Here is a 21,901-nt window from a genome sequence, read left to right as displayed (position 1 = left end):
CGCCAGTTTGAGGTTTTAAATGATTGACTACTTGAACCTCCAAGTGAATTGTAACTATGTGTATGTGTCCTGCATGTATAAAATATGTACTGTATGTTGTTGTTCATTCATGATATTCATGAAGAAAGAGAGCAAAGCACTGTGGGAGACTGGGCAGAGCAAGGTGTTGTGAGCAATGGGAAAGTGTCACTTTGAAATTGTCTGTAAGAACATACAATAACAATGTCAAATGTGTGGGTTGTAGGGCAGTGAGCAATGTATGAATAAAGAATGTGCATCACCATTCAAAGGTCTGCTGAGAGTTGCCCTGTGGATGTTGAATCCAATTATCATAATCTTACAACACAATAGAACAAATTACCAATTTTTACTTATTGTAGCTACATTTTAAATAAATTTTATATTTCTGGAAATGCTTTGGATGGTGTTACATACTTTGTCAAATTTTGATTAAAAGAGACAAAGAACTGTAATTTAGGATACTACATAACACAAGATCAACCAAAGCATATTATTGCATAGTAACAACCCCTGGATTAAGTCAGTAAATGTAAGGTGTGGTCACTTTTCGTATAGGCAGTCTGTTTCTTATTTCTGCTCATTTTGCTATATGTTACCATAAAAGTCAGTGAGTTTAAAAAAGAAATTGGTTTTCACTGACTTGTCTTTCAGGAACAAAACAGGACAGGGAATCACGACTGAGGTTGTTATTGGGGAAGGGGTAAACCTACAAGGTTGTTTTTTAGAGGAAAAGCAGCCAGCGTCCAAAGGAAAAGGTCTAAAAGTCTTTTGCCTGGAAAACTATTGCTAAAGACCGGTTTAAAAAAATCAACAAGGTGTGGTTCCTTGAAGACAAAGTGTAAAGAGGAGTAACTCAAGACTTTTGCACAATACTGTATGTATGTGTATGCATGTGTCTGAATTTGATAATACTTAAAAAAAATAACCCTCTGAAAATGACTAAAATACACATGAATAAAGGAACAAATACATACTAATTGAATAATTTATTCATAAGGCTTATTATACTGTATATTCCTCATAACTGTATTTCTTTCGGTGTATCATCAAAGACGCTTTTATAGCTTTTAGACTGAACTGCAAAACTCAGTATCACAGAAGAATCATGTTTCATGTCAAGTCTTATTGGTTGCAGTCATTTTTACAGCCTTTACAATGTGACCAATCACAACAGGGACAAAGAAAAAAGGTTTACTTTTACTTTCCTTCCTGTTTGAACCACCACAACCACTGCGGCGTGCCACGGACTGTATTTTTCGTGCATCAGTTTGTCTTCTGAAGGTGAGTTTGGTTTGATAACATCTAACTTCATCCACAGTACGCATATGCAGCAGCATGTCTATGCGCTCACAACTTTCTGCTGCAAGTATGACTTTTATCACTTCAGCGGGTTTCTTGAAGGTGGTTTTACTTTTGGTTTCTGTTTGTCTGAGAAAATGTTTCTTCCATTATATTTCTTGTTTGAGAATCAAACATGAAATGTCAGTGTTGGGGAGTAACGGAATACATGTACCGCCATTACGTATTTAAAATACAAAATATGAGTAACTGTATTTCGTTACAGGTACCGTTTAAAAAGGTGGTATTCAGAATACAGTTACTTTGTTGAAATAAATGGATGGTACTTTCCTGCTTCATATTGTCGCGGGTCAGGACTGTTTGGGTTTTGTTTGACAGCTATGGTCTGTAGTTCCAGGCGGCAGCGTTGCGGTTGCCATGGTTACAGGGTGACGCTCTCGCTCTGCGTGTTTCCTGGGTGAGATAGCACTTTTTTTTTGTTGTTGTTGTGCTAAGCTAATAGGCAGAATGCTACAGGCTCTAAAGAATGTAGCCTCATGGGCAGTGTAGTCCGTGTTGCAGGGAGAATGGACTGCCATACTCGTTATGTGTCTGTGAGCGAGGGAGGGAGAAAAAGGAAACGTACGAGCTGTCATCAAGCAAAAACGGGAGCTGGAAGCATGTAAATATAATAATAACCACTGCAACCAAGAAGAGTGCCCGACGAGCCCAGTTGTAAGTACGCTATTAAGACTCGACTGTTCACTGTGTTCGTGTTTTCCTCCAAAACAATAAGTTCCGTTGGAGAGACCTTTCAACACCTCTCTCTGTCTCTCGCAGCAGAGTTGACCCAGACAACAAAGTAAAGCTATTTTTCGGCTACAGTTCGGAGCCGCGGACCTTCAGTAATAGTGATAAATCACACAGAAATAGTACATTCATGTAGTTGTAAAATGCATGATAATATGTTAAGTAATCCAAAGTATTCAGAATACGTTACTCTCATTGAGTAACGTAACGGAATACGTTACAGAATACATTTTAGGGCATGTATTCTGTATTCTGTAATGGAATACATTTTAAAAGTAACCTTCCCAACACTGTGAAATGTTTTCTGTGTTGATTATCCTGCATAATAAAATTGGTAGCTGAAAACGGGGCGACCGTGGCTCAGGGGGTTGGGAAGCGCATCTCTAACCGGAAGGCCGGTTCGATCCCCGGGCTCTCTGTCCTGGTCGTTGTCCCCCGGAGGGGGCCGATATGGCAGCCTCGCTTCTGTCAGTCAGGGCAGCTGTGGCTACAACTGTAGCTTGCCTTCACCAGTGTGTGAATGTGAGAGTGAATGAATAGTAGCATTGTAAAGCGCCCTAACGCTTGAAAAGCGCTATATAAATCCAATCCATTATTATAAATTAACATATTTTCGCCTGACTGCAAATATGAAAACTAGGAAAAGTGAAGTCAGATAAATAAAACCCCAAATTCTCAGAGCATTACTTTAAAGTAAAGTAAGCTGGCACTTCTGACTGACCAGTGTCAGTGTCATGGCAGGGTGTATGTCAACCAGATGTGGGCCAGGTCTGGCAATGATGACACTATTTATGCTCCTATTTTCCTATTTTAGTTAGAAGACACAAATGCCATGTTGCAATATTATACTGCTATGGTAGCCAACGTTTCAAATGCAAGTTTGTGAGTGTACACTTTATCCAGAACCTAGTGACGGACAGTTTACAGTTTAGTGGGTGGCTGTAGCTCAGGGGGTAGAGCAGGTTATCTACTGATCACAAGGTAAGTGGTTCGATCCCTGGCTCCTCCAGTCTGTATGTCAAGAGTGTGAATGTGTATGAATGTAGTTAGGAAGCTCTCAGTTTAGAGAAACTGTGTGAATGTGGCATGTTGTATAGAGCACTTTGAGTAATCCGGGAGAGTAGAGAAGCGCTATATAAGAATCAGTCCGTTCACTGTCTGAACAGAGTTTCATCATGTTACTTTTGCACTGTTTTGCATGTTCTGGCACATGTTGTTATTACATGGCTTAATTAAGGTACACATTAGGCTGAGATCTGGGGCCAGAGCTGAAACTGCTCTGGGCCAGCACAGGACCACCAGTGTGTCTGCAACTGGCTTTGTGTGGGCCACATCTGGCAAACCAGATCTGGGCCACTAAAGGGCCGTCGTTCTTTGCGGCATGTGGGTCATGTATAAGCACATTGTGTGGGCCAGATCCGGGCCATACCAATTTTGCTATGTGGGCTGGTGGTGATTGTATTTTACATGTTTTAATAAAAGACAGCAAACGTGCCCTTCAAAAAGAAAGTGTTTCACAAGCAAAAGAGTTTTCAGTAAGGTGGGAGTGGGATGATTCACTTGCAGGTTTACATGAAAGAACCTTAATAATATTTTATATAAATGGTCACAGGTTATAACATCTGCATGTGCAGTTGTGGTTTTCTGAGATAACTTGTTAAACTTGATCTGATCTGTCTACATCATCAGGTAATTTCCCATCATGGCAGCAATGAAATCCGCCTTGTCTAAGGATCAGGAGAAGGAGCTCCTCTCTCTTTTCGGTCGTGTCAAACTCCATCTGCTCCACAAAGCCAGCATCCATGGGTTCACTGCTGATGTCTTCCACAGACACTGTGACAAGCAAGGGCCCACGGTTATTGTAGCCTACAATGCTGCTGGGTTCGTCTATGGAGCCTACACCTCCAAAGATTACACTCAAGGTGGAGAGGGTGTCAATGATGAGAAGACATTTCTCTACAGTATCAGTGCTGAGAGAAACAAACCACTGAGGGTAGCAGCTATCATCGGGCAGTGTGCTTTCACTGATGGAGGCACCGGTCCAAATTACGGTGCTCTGGTTTTCTTGCATGATGACAAACCTGAAGTGCAGTCGAATCCAGGCACAGGCTTCAACTTTCAGGCTGCAGATATGCATGGAAATGACTTGACACTGACAGAGTTCGAGGTGTATCGAGTTGAAGGTGTGTAAAAGTAATCCCTGAGTTTTATAGAATTAAAAAGATGTCTCCCATGGTTATACTTTCAAAACAGACATTTCATGACCATTAAAAATGTGCTTAAACCAAGGCTTGTAATTTTACTGTGCATATTTCAGAGAATTAATATTGATATGATTAAAAAGTGATCCTGTTCTTATTAATCGATTTTTCACTTATAGACCTAGAAAATCTCTTGCCCAAGCCCTGGAGGAACATCAACTGGACAGCTGAGTATGTAGAAACCTGCAGCACAGTTATTGGTGGTGTTTGTGTAAAATATATAAATTTATGTTTGGATTTTGTAATTCTAAGAAAAACTAAATTGTTCATCATATGTTCATCATCAGTATAAGGTTATGTACGGTGTACATTTTAGGACATCGTCAGGTCTCAGGAAAAAGGTTGTCAAGTATCAGACTCACACGAAAAAATGTCAGGTCTCAGACTCACACGAAAAAATGTCAGGTATCAGTCTCACACGAAAAAAATGTCAGGTCTCAGACACACATGAAAAAAATGTCAGGTATCAGACTCACATGGAAAAAAATGTCAGGTCTCAGACTCACACGAAAAAACGTCAGGTCTCAGAGTCACACGAAAAAACGTCAGGTCTCAGACTCACACGAAAAAACGTCAGGTCTCAGACTCACACGAAAAAAATGTCAGGTCTCAGAGTCACACGAAAAAATGTGAGGTCTCAGACTCACATTAAAAAACATCAGGTCTCAGAGTCACACGAAAAAATGTCAGGTCTCAGACTCACATGAAAAAACGTCAGGTCTCAGAGTCACACGAAAAAATGTCAGGTCTCAGACTCACACGAAAAAACGTCAGGTCTCAGACTCACACAAAAAAATGTCAGGTCTCAGACTCACACGAAAAAAATGTCAGGTCTCAGAGTCACACGAAAAAATGTGAGGTATCAGAATCACACGAAAAAATGTCAGGTCTCAGACTCACATGAAAAAAATGTCAGGTATCAGAATCACACGAAAAAATGTCAGGTCTCAGACTCACATGAAAAAAATGTCAGGTCTCAGACTCACATGAAAAAACGTCAGGTCTCAGAGTCACACGAAAAAATGTCAGGTCTCAGACTCACATGAAAAAAATGTCAGGTCTCAGACTCACATGAAAAAATGTCAGGTCTCAGAACACGAGCGATCAGACAGAGAGAAAATCTTCCTGCAGGTGGCGCTGTTGTCACGTCCTACCCGAATTGCTTTCCAAATACGTCATCAACGTGTGACAGTGGGAGAGCGTAAGGTCATTGACCTCACCGGAGTTTTACCGCGGTTCAGGCTCCTAATGACACATGGTAAGTTTAACTTTTTCTCACTTTTGTTCATATTTTTGCCACAGCTGTGTTATATTAAGTTGCGGTTATGTTGTGAAAGTTACATCTCAAAGAAGGAAATCTATTCTTGTCTGGCCAATTGTTCTAGCTAGCGACAGTGGTGTGAAACGTGATTTAAATTTAAACTGTTCAGTAATTGTTTTGTATACGTTTCAGCAAATGGACAAGCTGAAAGCTTACGAGCAGCCTGCATCCTTTCTCTCGCTGTTTTCTATATTGCTACTGTTTAGATATTTTGTGATCCCGATATGTGTTTTTTCTGTTGTTGTTTTTAGACTTTGCTGCAATATGTCATCCGGTGATGATGAAAGGAGTATCCGACTCTGTCTGGTTCTTATGACTGTACCAAAAATACTTTTTAAAAATTTTTTTTTAAAAAGAGCATTAAAAATAAATGACGAAAGTACAACTTATAACTACTGTTCACCTCTTTCATATCAAAGAAGTGTATTTTTTGCTACACATATTTTATTTGTGGGCACTGAATAGACTGTGCTTTTAGTACAATTGCCACCTAAAAAGATTTAGTAATTTACTGGTTAATTACTTATGTTCAGTGTAAGAGGTGGGTGATTAATTAGACTGTTGTTGTTACACTTAACCTTTCAAGATACGATGATAATAACATTGTTCAACAAAGGCTTAAAACAAAGGGAAATCAGCTGTGTACTCAATTCATATGGGCATAAAATAAGGTAAGTCTGCATTTCAACAGTTTCCATGACAACTCACTAAAATTACAAACCATGCAGTTTTCCTTTAATATAATGTAAGTCAGTGTTGTCTTTTAACAGTGAGAGGCATCTGAGACGAGTTTTAAAACTTATAGGGTTGAAGCGAAGATGCCCCCAACGACCTTTTACTGAAATCCACAAAGCAGTGGAGGTAAGCGTTAAAACATAAGTGCAAAAAATACATATTTTCCTGAAGTCTGTGTTATCAGCTATTGTAGAAACAATAAATGTTATTTTCTGTAGTTATTTAAAAAAACATTAAATTAATTGTTTGTTTGTTTTTTAGAGTGAGATGAAACAGTGGTCTCCTGAACAAGGAATCAGGGCAATGGTAAAGCGGGTAAGGGATGTCAGAGGAGTGCGCCCTTGTTACAGGTTGGTTTCCATAGTGTGTATTTAATATAATTAAGTATTCTCTTGTTTTACTGTTGAGCTCAGAGTAAAATCTATTGTTACTGTAGAGATGATGTTGCTAATATAATGAGGGATATGGATGCAAGTGGTCTTCAGAGGAGATCTCCTGGAAAGAAGAAAATTCCCCGTCGGAATTACATCAGCCGTGGTCCAAATGACACCTGGCACATTGATGGTATTTATTTTATCTTTTCAATTAACCTTCCTGTCATGTTTTGATGGTACTTCTGTCAAAACAAATTGTAATTTTTATTTGTTGTTTCATATAGGCAATGATAAACTGAAGTTCTTTGGAATGTGGATACATTTGGGGATTGATGGGTAGGTCTGAATATGGCATTCGCTACTTAATTTATTATATTCAGTGATAGTACAAAGTTGCTTCAAGATAAGGATCTGAGGTGTTATCTCTCCTGAGTAGTCTAGGGCAGGGATGGGCAACTCCAGGCCACGAGGGCCGGTGTCCTGCAGGTTTTAGATGTGTCCTTGATCCACAGCTGATTCAAATGGCTAAATTACCCTCACAACATGTTTTGTAGTTCTCCAGAGGCCTGGTAATGAACTAATCATTGTATTCAAGTGTGTTTACCCAGGGTGATATCTAAAACATGCAGGACACTGGCCCTCGAGGTCTGGAGTTGGCCAAGCCTGGTCTAAGGGACCAAGATAAAGTATGAATAGTGAAGGAGGATTCAAGATGGCAGTTTTTAAAAGGTTTATTTCCTGCTAGTCTTAAAGTTCCATTTCAGACTGGCAGTTAATTTCAGGGAGGGCCAAGACCAACACAACAAACAAAACATCCCTGATATAAAGTAAACAGAATTTAACTCCAAAGAAAATAAAATGCACAGTTTACGATAACCTACCTAACCAACATATAAACAGGAGAATACAAGGGATTACAAAACAAAAGGCAGCTCTCGCGTCAGTCTGAACACAGTCAAGAGTCACATTCAATTCCAAAGGCATGTAAGCCTACACAACTATGGCAGTCAAAATGGCCGGAGGAACCAGAAACAACGCCTAGACAGAATACAATGGAAAACCAGCATACTCTTGGGGAATGTAACAAAAACCAAACATAGTGCCAAAACATGATTAAATCATATGTACGAGTGGCCACTTTTCTGTTTCTTTCTTTTCAGATTTTCCAGGAAGGTTCTATGGCTAAAGGTGGGCACATCCAACCGCAAACAAAACTTTGTGGCCAGATACTTCTTTGAGGCTGTTCAAGAACAGGGTGGTATGCAATATACTAACAAAAGGGGGGTTAAAAAAGATTGCATTTTGGTAATAAATTTATTTTTTCATCATTCACTAATTATCTTCAGTTTGTGTCTTTAGGCTGTCCTCAAATGATTCGGGGGGACAGAGGAAAGGAGAACCTTGTTGTGGGTCAAATGCAGATGGCATTTCACATGCGAGATCTTGGGAATCAGGCATGGAGGTGCTTCAGAATGGGGACATCAGTGCACAACCAGGTATGTCTTTAAGCTGGTAAATGACTATTTCTAAAGTAACAACCTGACAACAAAACTGATAATGTCATGTTTCTGTTGTTTAGAGAGCTGAATGTTTCAACAGTATTTTAAAGAGGACATGGATTAAGAAATGGCTGACAACATTTGAGGTAAAGCAAATCTTTCACCTGTAAAACCTATTAACAAAGACTAGCCATCAAAATTTCGCTAAACATACGATGGATTAGTTTATCTGAAAACACAAGGCCAGAATCTGTGTTTATGTACATCTGTACCTTTTCACTGATGAAATGCTCACCTTCACAACTTATGTCTTTTTCAAAACCACATGCTTAGGCCATGATGGAGTCTGGGATCCTTGAACTGGACAATCCTGTGCACATGTAAGTCAATATTTTTAGACATGAAAAATGATCAAGCAGCAGTATGAAAGTATGTGGTCTAGAAATGCCTTTGTTTTTTGAGTACTGATTAAAGTTTAGCTTTTACTTATTCTACCTCAAAGAAGCAGATGAACATATATAATCATTTTTTAATTCTCCTTTTTCATAGCAACTGCTTGCAGTACTCACACTTGCCACTGCTTCAAAGAGACTTAAAAACGGAGCAAACAGTTTGGAACACCCATGACATCCGCAAGCAACGCAATGCACCAGGTCCATTTGGGAAACCCGACCTTCTGTTTACCTCACCACCTCCTGGTATGTCATTTGAAAGCCTGTGGGTCTTTTTTTTTTTTTTTTAAACTTTCATTAGTTTACTTTTACTTTGATATAGCACTCTTCACAGGATAAAAACCACAAAGTGCCTTCACAATAATATAAAACAGATAAACATAAAACAGCACAATCGAACATACAGAATAAATACAATCAAGGAAACGTAATGATGGAGGCAGAGCATTCCATGACCTGGGAGCCACCACTCTGCAAGATCTATTGCCTCTGGTCTTCTGGTGGAACTACTAACAGCCATTGATTAGATGATCACAGGCTGGGAGAGGGAGCGTGGGGTTCTATAAGATCAGAAATTAAGGCAGGAGCTTCACAATTTGGAGCTTTGAAAGTCATTACTAAAATTTTAAAATGAATTTTCTAAAATATACTGGAAGCCAGTGTAATGAGCGTAAAACTGTTATAATGTGCTTTCTTTTCTGTCTTCCTAAGAAGCCTACTTGTAGTACAATAAGAGATTTCTGAATTTCTGCTGTCAATACAAAAATGGCTTCATATTGGCACCTTTAACTAAAAATTAATCTAAATGTTTGAGTGATATTTCCATCTTTAAGTTTCTGCAATAACATCTGTAAACACTGACTGCTTATTATACAGGTTCTAGAACAGCTTTGTGATTATTCATTTATTTTTAACATTCAAAGTGAACATCTTTTCAATATTGTCTTTCATTCGCAGGATATGGCAATGTGCTGCACATAGTTGACCCAGACCTTTTAGACTACGCCAAGCAGTTAATCTGTGAGAGGGACGAGCCTTCACTGGTAGCAAACCAGGAATTCAGAGACATGTGCCAGAACATTTTACAAAACAGCCAGTTTCCCTGCACACCTGATGGTTGCCTTGCTGCATACCTCATGCTAGTCCAAGAGCTCACAACTGCAATGAACAGAAATTCAGTTCCTACACCTTCTACATTTGCAGAGGCAAATGACATATACATCTTTCTGAAGAGAGAGAGGATGGAAGGTGTACCAGTAAACATTTCCAATGACCAATAAAATCATACAACATTGTTTGTTAACATTTTATTTATCCATGTTTAAAATCAACAGGTAATTTGAAAACTGTCTGACCAACAAAATGTACAATAAAATTGACAAGGTGCCATCTTTCATAATGATTCAGTGTTTCATTTACCACAACTTTTGTTAACAATAATGTAGAATATAATTAACATTGAAAGACTTTTGAACTGCAGACTGTAGCAACATTACCACTTGTAGCCATATCGGCTCGTAAGATCAAGGCCTGACTTGAGAAACTTAACAACATCAGATGCGGAAGGCCTTGAGTCTGGGTCATAGCTCACCAAACCACCAAGAAAACTGTTTTTGTCACTGAGATGTGATAGGGCATGTGGTGGGGTTTTGGTGGCCATTAGTGCAGCCAGTTCTCTTTGTTTTTTAACAATCCACGGAGCGGAACCCGTCAGGATCTCCAGATATGTGGCTCCGAGGGACCACATGTCTGTCTGGAACGAGGCCTCTTCAAACATCAGTATGCATTCCGGGGCCATGTAAAGATATGTGCCGCCAGCTGGACCAATAGCTTGGGCAGTGAACTTACTCCCTTGACGAAGCATCACAGTGTCTCTTATGTTTGCCATGCCCCAGTCTGTCAGGACTGCCTTCTTAGAGGGGTGGTGAACCTATAAGGTATACATTTGAGAATTTACCAGGTTGTCTAAAATCTCACTAATGTTATCAAAACTGTCATTCCAAAGACCACAGCTCATAATTGAAAAAAAAAAAAAAAACCCTCAAGGCTTTTAGCACCCAGATCACCCAATCACTGCAGATTTATTCTGAGATTGTTTATTATACACAACATTAAAATTAACAGATTGGTTAATGATCAAACACGGTTTTATAGTCCTGTGCATTTTTTTATCCCCATTCCAATTAAGAAAGTGGTACAGACTAATAAAATAATAGAAACTTTCAGTTTGTAAAGCCTAAACTTATTACAACATGTTTGGGAATTTTGTAGGTGTGCAACAACCAACATATTAAAGAACAAAATGGACTATTAAAGAAACAATGTAAGGCTTCTTACTTAAAAAAAAAAAAAAAAAATCCTTTATCCTTTATATGAATGTGCCAGAACAGTTTCTCATTGTTCAAATGTAGTGTTTAATAGACTGAAGAGAATAAAGTAAAAGAAATAATATAGTATTTTTATTTTGATCTTCAAAAACAAAGTAAAGAAAAAGAAAAATACAGTATGGCTTACCATGACATTTGCTGGCTTTATATCCTGGTGAATGATTCTCTGTGCATGGATGTACTCTACTGCCATGGATAAGTCCAGTGATATGAAACCGGCATCATCCCCTTCAAGCTATCAAGACAATATATAATATTAAAAAAACAATGGGTAGCCAGGTGTGACAATCTAACATGTCTACCACTGGAAATGTATTACTTCAAATAGGATTAGTATTCAAATGCAATTGCAATTGCAATTATAATAAATTACAATGGGACCTAAGACCAACAAAGTCAATGTTTGGAAGTGACCATCAAAAAGCTCTGATTGCAGTCCTCTTGCGAAACTGTAAGCAGAGGTGAATGGTGTGTGTGAGCAAGGTGGCCAACAAATCTGACTCAGTTACACCAGTCCTGTCTAGAGGACTGGACCAAAATTCCTGAAAAATATTCTAAGAATATTGTAGAAAAAAAACCTAAAATGTCTGAACTCATCCAAGTAAAAAAAGCAATTCTACCAAAACAGTAAGGAAGCTTATTATTAAAAAGTTAAGATTATTCTTTTACTAAGTTCATACTTTTCTGGCATTTGGCAATTAAAGATCATTTTGGTAATTCTAAATGGTTGAAAACATGAGAGAGAAAAAAGTAATCAGTCTTTTTATATGTTGTACACAAAGATGGTTTCAAATACATATTTAAACAAATGCCAGCAATAAAAAGTTCATTTTTAATATGAGGGTATTAAGATTATTCACATCTACCTAAATGTATTAAACATAAAATTATGAGTATCGATACCTTCACCAAGCAGCTGTCTGTGTGAAGCACTTGCTGCAGGGTTGCGCCATGAATGTATTCAGCTGCCAACAAAAAGCAGGACTCAGTGCGGGCAACTGCCATGAGTCTGACGATGTTGGGGTGAGACAGTCTCCTAATAAAACAGAAACATGTCCGAATAAAAAAACAAAATAGAGGCATATTATGTTACAGCTTGAGGAACAATCGATTTTGACAATGAAACAAAAAAAAGTGTGTCAAAGTTCTTACAGTGAAACATTTATCTCATGATGAATGTCGCTGTCCTCCATCCCTTGTTGGCCACACATGATCCTTTTAACAGCTGCTGGAGTACCATGAAAAGAACCTCTATATACCTTGCCAAATGTTCCTTCTCCCAGTAGATTGTCCTCACTGTATGTAATTAAATCCTCTTCCACATATGGAACACGTGGAAGATACACTTGGGGATAAAAAACACAAAGTAACATACATTAACATACAGCTACTGCTAATCATTCTTCGATTAACTGCTGGATCAGTAATATCTAGGTTTACTCCAGGAACTTGAGTACCAAATAGTGAAGAATGAAAACCTTTATTTACAATTTTGTCTGATGATGTGATGTTAGCCCTAAATGGGAAAGAATGCTTACATGATGGCGATTTTGGAGTTGTGTTGAAAGACTCTGCAAAATCTATCAAAAGCCCACTATTTCCAGCACCTTCAGATAGCTCTTCAGCTCTTTCCATAGCTTCTTTTGCCTCAATAACTGCATGTGGTAACATGTCTTGGCTCACTGCTCCACCTGGACCTAGAGATGACCCTACATTTTCCTCCTTCCTTTGCTTGGACTGGCTTTTCATTCTGACTCTCCCTGTTTCAAATTCAGCTGAGCTGGATGTTTCTGGATGGAAATCCTATGAACACATTCAGCCAAGATATACTTTTTGCAGGGTGCACTGTGAAAACATCCACATTTATGACAATGATAAGAAATTAATTGGTCTGTTCAAAAAGAAGATATGGTTTTACCTGTTCTGCAACATTATGTCCTATGAGGGTTTCAGGAAGTTCATCTGCAGAATGCATATTACATACTGTAACTGTGCAATGACCAAGCATAGTAAACAAGTGTGTAAAGGTTGGAAATGTAATGCAAACAAAATAAGAAGTCAATTTTAATGATTTAGTTAGATGTCCAGGCATTCACCTAAACTGCAACTTTCATCACCACCCACTTTAGTTACAGGGTCTTCATCTGTAAAATAACACATTGATTGCAAAATATCTGAATGCCCAACATAGTCAGTGTACCATGTTCAATCATAACATCAAAAATATTCAATTTGGTTTGGGCAGGCACACACCTGAGATGGAACTTTGATCATCCAAACACACGATCTCTGTACAAAAAGTAAAATTATTTTATACCATACAAATTTGAGTGCTAGACAGTAGTTAGTAGCAATATTGATCACTTTATTACCCAGTTGTCTTCGCCCGATGTATAGGCTTCTTTTCCACAGATGTGTAATATCAGAAACAGTTCTGTATTCTTTGTGGAAATCCTCCTTACTCCACCTGGTCCCGTCAGAATGGCAAAGAGTGAACTCACTCCCCTCAGTACGCTCTGGCCAGAAGCGTTCTTTGCCAATGGTAATTAAATCATCATAGGTTTCATGGCCTTGCAGGATGATTCGAGGTGGAACTTCGTCCATTATTAACTTCTGGTACCGTCCACACTTTCTAAGAGTTCTTGGCTTCCACTCCATGGGAGCCATTCTGACCTAGCATCAAAGGAAAAAAAGCAAAGTTTATGAAAAAATATGCCTTTTTAGAAAGTTATTTTTTAATATATTGCTGATAGTCATACACATAGCTTCACTTTTTAACTAACCTTCAATAATGATTTACCATGGTCCAAACGTTTATCATTCAATGGAAACTGCCTTTTCTTTACTTGAGGCTGTAGTAGTTTCTTAGCTTTACCAAAGGCCTCTGCTGCACCTGTAATGGATGAAGTTGAAAGTTAATCATACTGATCCACAGAAAGTTATATATTACAACTGATCTAAAAGCAAAAATAATTGGGGTTGTCTTACTGAGAAATTCATTGCCACTTGTTGAAGGAGTGTCATCTGCAATATAAATAGGGCAGTGATGTGAAACGTGGTTTACAGAATTCTACTACAATCACAGACTACTGCACACTCATCTGCTTTCAAAATGTATTGCATCTATAAATAAAGTGGTTAGTCAATCATAACCTGCTAAGCATATCATATTAACCCTTTAAAACCGGTTGGAGCGGGCACGCTCTGTTTTGCGTAACTATTTTTAAATCCCGGTAGCTCTACAACCACGTAAGCTAGCGCAATAATTTTTTTTGCATATGAAACCTGAGGAGTTGTACTTACATCTTATGCCATCAGCTTGTGCTAGGTCACAGTTTCCTTCCACATATAGCTTTGCAAAAATTGCATAAAAAGTGCTTGCAGCAACAAAAACATAATATTCCAGAAACACGCTTTGCCGATCCGATCAGCTGTTCATAACACTTCCTACATTGGATTAGACCTCAGCGCGAACTATCACATGTCCGCCATGACATGCCCGAAACCGGAAGTGACGTCATTTTCGCGGAAATGTAGTTTTTTACGGTCCGGGCCTCAATGAGCCTATACTGGTGTTTTTAAAAGTTATGTTTGACTTTATGACTTTCTGTGTGGTTTCTGGGATGCTTAGGACTCATATTGCACTGCTGGAAATAGTTTCTTTTGATGCATATGCTGCTTTTTTGCAATTTTGCACTATAATATTTATTTTCGTTTTTCCTGCAGTGTATAAAAATTGGTGCATTTCAAAAATAAAACTATGAAGACACTCAAAATAAATTTCCTGTGGTGGGAAACTATTTTGTGCAACTTTTTTGTATTTACAGTTTTGAGGGACAAGCCTCTTAAATTTCTCTAACTAGAAATATATGTTAAAAAAACAAAAACGATTTTCAATTTTTTTGTAGTTTATTGCACTTTTTTGCAATTTATGTAATTACTATGCACTTAATTCATACATATTATTAAAATCTAGGCTGTAATGGTTGTATTGATGTATAGCAACTTCAAATGCTTCCAAAAATGGCACTACAGCATGTAAAAATATAATATAAGCTCTGGCGGACTTGGTTCTATGGTAGGTCTTAAAGGGTTAAATAAAAGGAGATTATTTTACATGTTGTTCAAAAGTATCAACACCTACCTGATTTTTCTGCTGTCAGGAGCCTTTTTACGTTGTTATCAAAGCCTTTTTGGGTAATCTCACCTTCAAATAAAATTTTAAAAGGGTGAGGAGTTATAGCTAGTAGGAGCCAGATCCTACATGACTATCTAACTTTTAAATTGCAATAAAGTCTTTTAATTTTGTGAAAAATCCATCTTTTGTCAGTTTTTTAAATAGGGCACTCCGACAATATCATAAAGTAATAACTATATACGTCTTTTAACATGTATATTAATTAAGATAAGTAAATAGGAATACCAAACAATGTTAAACCATTAAAGCACAAAATTGTCAGGGTTCTTGGCAGTTAAAAAAAGGAAATTGCAAGCATTACAAAAACATTTAATAAAGCGTTTGATTACCATTTTCAAGGTCTTTTTTCAGCTGCTCGTAAGCTTTCAGCTTGTCCATTTGCTGAAACGTATACAAAACAATTACTGAACAGTTTAAATTTAAATCACGTTTCACACCACTGTCGCTAGCTAGAACAATTGGCCAGACAAGAATAGATTTCCTTCTTTGAGATGTAACTTTCACAACATAACCGCAACTTAATATAACACAGCTGTGGCAAAAATATGAACAAAAGTGAGAAAAAGTTAAACTTACCACGTGTCATTAGGAGCCTGAACCGCGGTAAAACTCCGGTGAGGTCAATGACCTTACGCTCTCCCACTGTCACACGTTGATGACGTATTTGGAAAGCAATTCGGGTAGGACGTGACAACAGCGCCACCTACAGGAAGATTTTCTCTCTGTCTGATCGCTCGTGTTCTGAGGCCTGACATTTTTTTCATGTGACTCTGAGACCTGACGTTTTTTCATGTGAGTCTGAGACCTGACATTTTTTCGTGTGACTCTGAGACCTGACATTTTTTTCGTGTGAGTCTGAGACCTGACATTTTTTTGTGTGAGTCTGAGACCTGACGTTTTTTCGTGTGAGTCTGAGACCTGACGTTTTTTCGTGTGAGTCTGAGACCTGACATTTTTTCGTGTGACTCTGAGACCTGACGTTTTTTCATGTGAGTCTGAGACCTGACGTTTTTTCGTGTGAGTCTGAGACCTGACATTTTTTCGTGTGAGTCTGAGACCTGACGTTTTTTCGTGTGACTCTGAGACCTGACGTTTTTTCATGTGAGTCTGAGACCTGACATTTTTTTCGTGAGACTGATACCTGACATTTTTTCGTGTGAGTCTGAGACCTGACATTTTTTCGTGTGAGTCTGATACTTGACAACCTTTTTCCTGAGACCTGACGATGTCCTAAAATGTACACCGTAGTTATGTCATATCTTTTTTTTAGCTTGTCATCATGTAAACTTTTTTATGCTTGCACTCTGGGTGGTGTGGGTACATTTTCTTTCTTCTAGACAAAAACAGCAACTGATGAAGGCCATCCTGAACTATAAGCCTGACATTAAAACAGTACACCAAGCCCGTGTGCTGTTGGTAGGCCCGATTGGAGCAGGCAAGTCCAGCTTCTTTAACTCCATCAACTCAGCATTTCGAGGCAACATGACTTCCCAGGCCATCGCTGGCACAGCGGGGGAGAGTGTGACCACTCAGGTACTGGCACAGGATTTTTTGTATAACTGAATCTGCATGCTCTACCTATAATGTACAGTGTTTTCCCATTAAATGACATTTTCTATCTTTTCTGTAGTTTCGCACTTACACCATCAAGGCAGGGAAAGGTGGTAGCGTTGTCCCACTGATCCTCTGTGACACAATGGGGCTGGAGGAAAATGGTGGTTTGGACATTGAGGACTTGGTCAACATCTATAAAGGTCACATCATGGATCGCTACCAGGTGCATTTCATGTTAACTGATTAAATAGTAAACAATTAAATACAAAAAATGTAGGCAGCTGATTGATAAGTAACAGCTATGGGTTTTTTTGTACTTCAGTTTAGCACATCTGGCCCTATCCTAACAGATGCTCCTGGCTATAAGAAGCATGTGACTCTGAGTGACAGGATTCACTGTGTGGTTTATGTGGTCGACACCTGCAATGTCTCTATTCTCAGCCAGAAAATGCTGGAAAAACTTTGTGCCATCCGGAGAAAGACTAATCAGCTGGGTCAGCAGAAAATCTTTTGATTTTTTTTTTTTTTTTTTAGAAAACATTGAAAACAGCACGTGCAGCATGCAGTTTTATATATATGTAAATATGTAAGGCTATATTAGGGAAATACAACAAAGGGTAACCCTTTTCTTGGCGTCTGTAAACTGTTTCAGTCATGATTTGTATTTCCGGTCCCTCAAAGGAATTCCTCAGCTGTTGCTGATGACTAAAGTAGACGAGGCCTGTCCACTGGTGGCGGAAGACTTGAAGAATGTTTATCGCAGTTTTTACATCCGGAAGAAGGTGATGTTTTTAGATGCATTTACAGTAGCAGGTCAAAATTTGACATGACAACAATGCTCATTTAATCTGTGTACCTGTGTTATCTGTGTAATCAGGCGAGTGAGCTGAGTGAGGCTCTGGGCATCCCGTTATCCTGTATACTGCCGGTGAAGAACTACAGTGAGGAGCTGGACCTGGACCAGGACACTGACACTTTACTGTTTGGTGCTGTGCAGCACATGCTGAACTTTGCAGACAGCTTTTTTGAGAACCAGGCTGAAATTCAGGAAGGGAATGATCAGATGGAGCTTTACAGATCCAGTGATATTTCCCGCCCTGATTTTCGAGAACAGAAAGAACATCAGATTATTTGAAATCCAAAACATATAAGTGTCCCAAACCATTTAAATTCAGACCTTTTCAAAATAATCAATTAATTAGGTTCTCCAAGAGGGTTGCAACAAATTATCTTAAAGTAAAACCCTTGTATTGTAGGCAAACTGAAACTATATTTGTTTCATGAGTGAAACAGTAAAAACATTTATAAATATTCACTGTTCATTTCATGTCTGCAAAGATTTGCCAGCACGTTGCATGCTGCTTTCTCTTAGCTAAAAGCCACTGGGTCAAAGTGCTATATTTTTGTGCTCTGAAGCTAAAATCATTGAGCTCAATTAAAGTCATTAACAGATGCCACGTGATCCAATCATGGGTCCTGATCAGGTTTGAGGTAGATCCTTAAGTCAAGCTTGAGTTTCAGATCCTTAGAAGCAGAGTCTGTTGTGTGCACGTCTTTTATTTTAATTAACTTGGATATTCTGAAAATATTAATTTGCAAATATATTCATTCTTGACCTGCTCTTATTGTGTAAAAAAATAAAAATAAAGGACAACAGAGAAAGTCAATATGCTTTATCATATAATAAAGTTTGTTACATATAGCAAATTTGACTCTAGGTCCATTTTTACTGATGATATAGTTCCACGAATTGCTTGCTTGCTTTATATGCATGGCTGCAGTCTTACAGTAGTAGGAGGGTTACATAGACGTTCCCCCTTCATTCAGCCACTAGATGTCAGTCATAATTACATAATCACATCTGTAAAGACGTTGTTATGAAAAGGTGAGGCTCTTATTACACAATTTTATCTCATAGTCCAACACGGGAGCTAGTTGGATCATTTCACTTGAGCAGATGCATGTATTTGTTTATGCACAATGCCAGTTATGTCAGAATGACAAGTGTACTTTTGTCCCGTAAAGTCATCACTCACTGTAACCATACAAACCCACGAGGCCACATGACAAGAAAATATGTTGGTTTTCCTTTTAGCCAATTGCAAAACTCGCCTAGTTTCGGTACCGCCCACCTTCCAGCTTCACTATAAAACTGTGACGCAACGTTGCCAACAACAAACGCAGAAGAGACTGGCAAAACTTTGGTACACCGGCAGTTGTCACGCATTTACGCAGTGGGATCGGTTTTTAAGTTGAAATCATGATTCCTGAAGAAAGCTTTGCTTCCATCGAGAACAAGTAAGATTTCTTGCTTCAGTTCTATTTTTATGTTGGTTCAGCATGTGCATGTGCATGATCATGTGCTGGAAGGGTATGTTGATCGTCCTTTGACCCGTCCGTTGTGTGGATTGCTTAGGCTGATGTAATTAAAGTGCTTTTTTGAAAGCTTTGATTTGAGACTAGAACGCAGAGACTTTCGGTTATTTAACATCTGGGTGCATAAAATGTTACAATCTTTTCTGTGCTGTCAAAGTTTGACACCCGCGCGCGTGCGCGTAAAAGCCAAAATCCAGAGATTATGCATGAATTATTATGAGTCATAAGACCTCAGTATTAATATCTTTGTACTGGCATACACAATACTACGCATGCACGTTGCACAACATGCAGCGAAATTCCTTGAAACTGTAAAATGCGCATTTATGGCTTGTTTTATATCACCACAATCATCCCCATGCATGAAACTGATAATGAAAGTGATCTGAGCTTGTATTTCAGTGTTCTAACGACTTTTAATTCATTTAATATGGAAGAGGGAATTTTTGAAGCAGTACAGCATATATTTAATACCACTAATGTTTTGTCATATTGCAGAATACAAAAGGCTAAATGTCATGTCCTTATCCCTTAGGATGCAGTCTGTAGGTCTGGCTCTGGAAGAGTTGCTGGTAACTGCTCAGAAACAAGGCTGTCTCACTGTTGGCATTTATGAATCAGCCAAGCTTCTTAATGTGTGAGTTGAAAGTATTAATTTTGGTTTTTCTTCTCATTGCCCAAACTGATCATCCCAGACATGTGAATGCAGGTTTTTCCTCATTTTATTTCTTTTCTCTTCCCCCTCAGAGATCCAGACAGCGTGGTGCTATGCGTGCTGGCAGCCGACGATGAAAACGATGTGGCGCTGCAGATCCACTTCACGTTGCTACAGTCCTTCTGCTGCGACAGCGGCATCACCATCTTGCGAGTCTCTGGGTTTCAGCGACTCCAGCGGCTGCTGGGAGCTGTGGATGCCAACAGGAACCAGGAAGAGCACAGAGACCTTCACTGCATGCTGGTTACGGTGTGTTGACTCAGCATAGTGGCTACCTCTTATGTAACTGAAAGGCAGATGGTGATCTTTTTCATGCACAATTTTCAGCTAGGATATTGCACCTTTTCTTTGTCACCGCCTTGTGATTTTTACTCTTACTTTGCAGGTTCAATTCAAATTGAACGCTGAACATGATTCTTTTTTTCTCCCACACAGAATCCTCAGGCAGAGCACTGCAGACTGCAGGAAGTGGGGACCTACTGCCAGGAGAGTCGGCGCCTTGACCAGTGGGTGCCTGAACTAGTCCTGCAGGAACGCTGAAGGGTCTGCATACAGGAACTTTTGTGGCCAGATACTGATACACTGAAGGATCTTTATGCTCAAGCAGGGATGACCTGGAGTGTAGCCGCTCCAGTCCACTATCCTTAATGACCAGCAAAACCATGAACTCCCACTCAAAGACTAGTGAAACAGCTGGACTGGACACTGGTTTCTAGAATCTGTACTTGTGCAAAAGATACAGAGAGAAAAGTCACAATGTTTTTACAATGCCATCAAAACACAATCTGTTTTGTGTTGCTCTCTGGGTGCTCACAATGTCTATGGGGTGTGACATAGTAAACATTAAGAGGAGTAGTAGTTTTGAAAGGAACACATCCACACCCATCTTATACCTGGAAGTCTTGTTTGTTTGACTGGACAGGAATGTTGCAGTGCTGAAACTGTACCAGACATTCCTGGGAGAGTCCCAGAAAAGGAGAGTAGAGGTGTGTGTTTGTATGTGTGGTATGTCTATGTGTGGTATGCATTTACAATACTTGTATTTTTCTGTAGAAAAGACTGGGTGTGCAGTGTGTGCATTCTTAAATTGAGCAGCTGAAAGCTGCTGGGGAATTGTCACCATGGAAACTGAAATGGAAATAATGTTAAAGACACACAGGACCTATTGACACCGGAAGAAACAAAAGAAAAAACAATGTAAAGAGACTCAGAGGATTATATATTTTAGTCAGGATCTGAAATTCCCAATGATGCAGAACGCCTGTGCTGTCTGATCTGGACAGGTCAGCTTTAAATGTATTGTAAAAATATCAACTTCTTTGTGCCTTCAAGAGTGCTGCCTTTCTGATAAATAACTAATGTAAAGTGGCTACACTGTTAATTTATTGATTGTATTGTTTTTTTTGTAGTTATTTGTAATCTATTTTGTGCTCTGTTATCTAAGTAAATAAATTATTTTATTCATAAATTCTTCTTGTTCCTGGGGCTTCTGCTCAGATTTCAAAACAAAAGCCATGTGTGCGTCATGGAACCTGCTGAGTCACGCAACTACAGTTTACATTCGGGCTGAAGTCATGGAAAATGCATGCACACTTAGGGCAAAGTCTTTGTCATTGCCAGCCCCTTCTATTGTCGTGAGCATAAGTCAGTGAGAATGAAACTGGGGTGGGGACAGAAACTCACAAAAACAAGCATAACAAGCTCATGCAGACCTACTGTCCCTACAAGTCAAGAAGTAATGAAGTATTACAGGAAAGACGCATTACCTGCGTGTCAAGTGTTTTTATTTATTCCCAAGCCAGATTCCATACATGCATAACAAGAATCTTTTAAAAATGTATGTTTTGCATTATATAATGCAGCTAAAGCCCTGCAACAATGTTGCATGCAAATAACATAGTGTGTATTAATGTGTGTGTG

At 38.9% G+C, this 21,901-nt stretch overlaps 4 protein-coding genes across 9 annotated transcripts; 3 read left to right on the top strand and 1 right to left on the bottom strand.

The window, feature by feature from the left end:
• Positions 1-1,232: 1,232 nt before the first annotated feature.
• On the top strand, positions 1,233-18,795 carry LOC102793680 (interferon-induced protein 44-like). Of its 3 annotated transcripts, none has more exons than XM_087833142.1 (8): positions 1,233-1,302; positions 3,799-4,292; positions 4,490-4,541; positions 16,674-16,869; positions 16,967-17,113; positions 17,213-17,384; positions 17,572-17,677; positions 17,773-18,795. In XM_087833142.1, exons 2-8 carry the CDS (start codon positions 3,812-3,814, stop codon positions 18,023-18,025), a joined length of 1,407 nt encoding a protein of 468 aa, XP_087689268.1. In that variant the 5' UTR covers positions 1,233-1,302; positions 3,799-3,811; the 3' UTR covers positions 18,026-18,795. The 3 variants fall into 3 exon arrangements, with proteins under 3 accessions (XP_087689268.1, XP_006798417.1, XP_087689267.1); XM_006798354.3 differs by having other exon boundaries at positions 17,572-17,672; positions 17,768-18,793; XM_087833141.1 differs by lacking the exon at positions 1,233-1,302 and adding an exon at positions 1,810-2,034 and having other exon boundaries at positions 17,572-17,672; positions 17,768-18,793.
• Positions 5,545-10,160, top strand: LOC118454825 (uncharacterized). 3 transcript variants are annotated; one of them, XM_087833139.1, is made up of 13 exons: positions 5,545-5,628; positions 5,943-5,980; positions 6,278-6,362; positions 6,462-6,552; positions 6,688-6,776; positions 6,863-6,990; positions 7,085-7,136; positions 7,961-8,058; positions 8,160-8,296; positions 8,380-8,445; positions 8,633-8,679; positions 8,849-8,997; positions 9,709-10,160. In XM_087833139.1, exons 2-13 carry the CDS (start codon positions 5,956-5,958, stop codon positions 10,029-10,031), a joined length of 1,290 nt encoding a protein of 429 aa, XP_087689265.1. In that variant the 5' UTR covers positions 5,545-5,628; positions 5,943-5,955; the 3' UTR covers positions 10,032-10,160. The 3 variants fall into 3 exon arrangements, with proteins under 3 accessions (XP_087689265.1, XP_087689264.1, XP_087689266.1); XM_087833138.1 differs by lacking the exon at positions 5,545-5,628 and having other exon boundaries at positions 5,657-5,980; XM_087833140.1 differs by lacking the exon at positions 5,545-5,628 and having other exon boundaries at positions 6,446-6,552.
• Positions 9,431-15,714, bottom strand: LOC118455846 (uncharacterized). Its single transcript, XM_087833136.1, has 13 exons — positions 15,666-15,714; positions 15,283-15,345; positions 14,127-14,162; positions 13,922-14,031; positions 13,511-13,811; positions 13,392-13,427; positions 13,235-13,282; positions 13,057-13,100; positions 12,677-12,941; positions 12,291-12,483; positions 12,042-12,174; positions 11,266-11,373; positions 9,431-10,681 (listed from the first exon to the last, which is right to left on the bottom strand). The coding sequence occupies exons 1-13, from the start codon at positions 15,712-15,714 to the stop codon at positions 10,244-10,246; spliced, it is 1,824 nt and encodes a 607-aa protein (XP_087689262.1). The 3' UTR covers positions 9,431-10,243.
• A 132-nt stretch (positions 18,796-18,927) lies between the features above and the next one.
• LOC102793378 (growth arrest and DNA damage-inducible protein GADD45 beta-like) lies at positions 18,928-21,422 on the top strand. Of its 2 annotated transcripts, XM_006798353.2 has the most exons (4): positions 18,928-19,188; positions 19,802-19,903; positions 20,014-20,230; positions 20,417-21,422. In XM_006798353.2, exons 1-4 carry the CDS (start codon positions 19,151-19,153, stop codon positions 20,519-20,521), a joined length of 462 nt encoding a protein of 153 aa, XP_006798416.1. In that variant the 5' UTR covers positions 18,928-19,150; the 3' UTR covers positions 20,522-21,422. The 2 variants fall into 2 exon arrangements, with proteins under 2 accessions (XP_006798416.1, XP_087688881.1); XM_087832755.1 differs by having other exon boundaries at positions 18,928-19,903.
• The last annotated feature ends 479 nt before the right edge of the window (positions 21,423-21,901 follow it).

This window comes from Neolamprologus brichardi, chromosome 19 (assembly GCF_056152115.1).
Source record: "Neolamprologus brichardi isolate AB-2024 chromosome 19, ASM5615211v1, whole genome shotgun sequence".
In the NCBI taxonomy this organism is placed as follows: Eukaryota; Metazoa; Chordata; class Actinopteri; order Cichliformes; family Cichlidae; genus Neolamprologus; species Neolamprologus brichardi.
The sequence above is the reverse complement of the archived record's forward strand: the minus strand, read 5'-3'. Positions and strand labels throughout refer to the sequence as shown.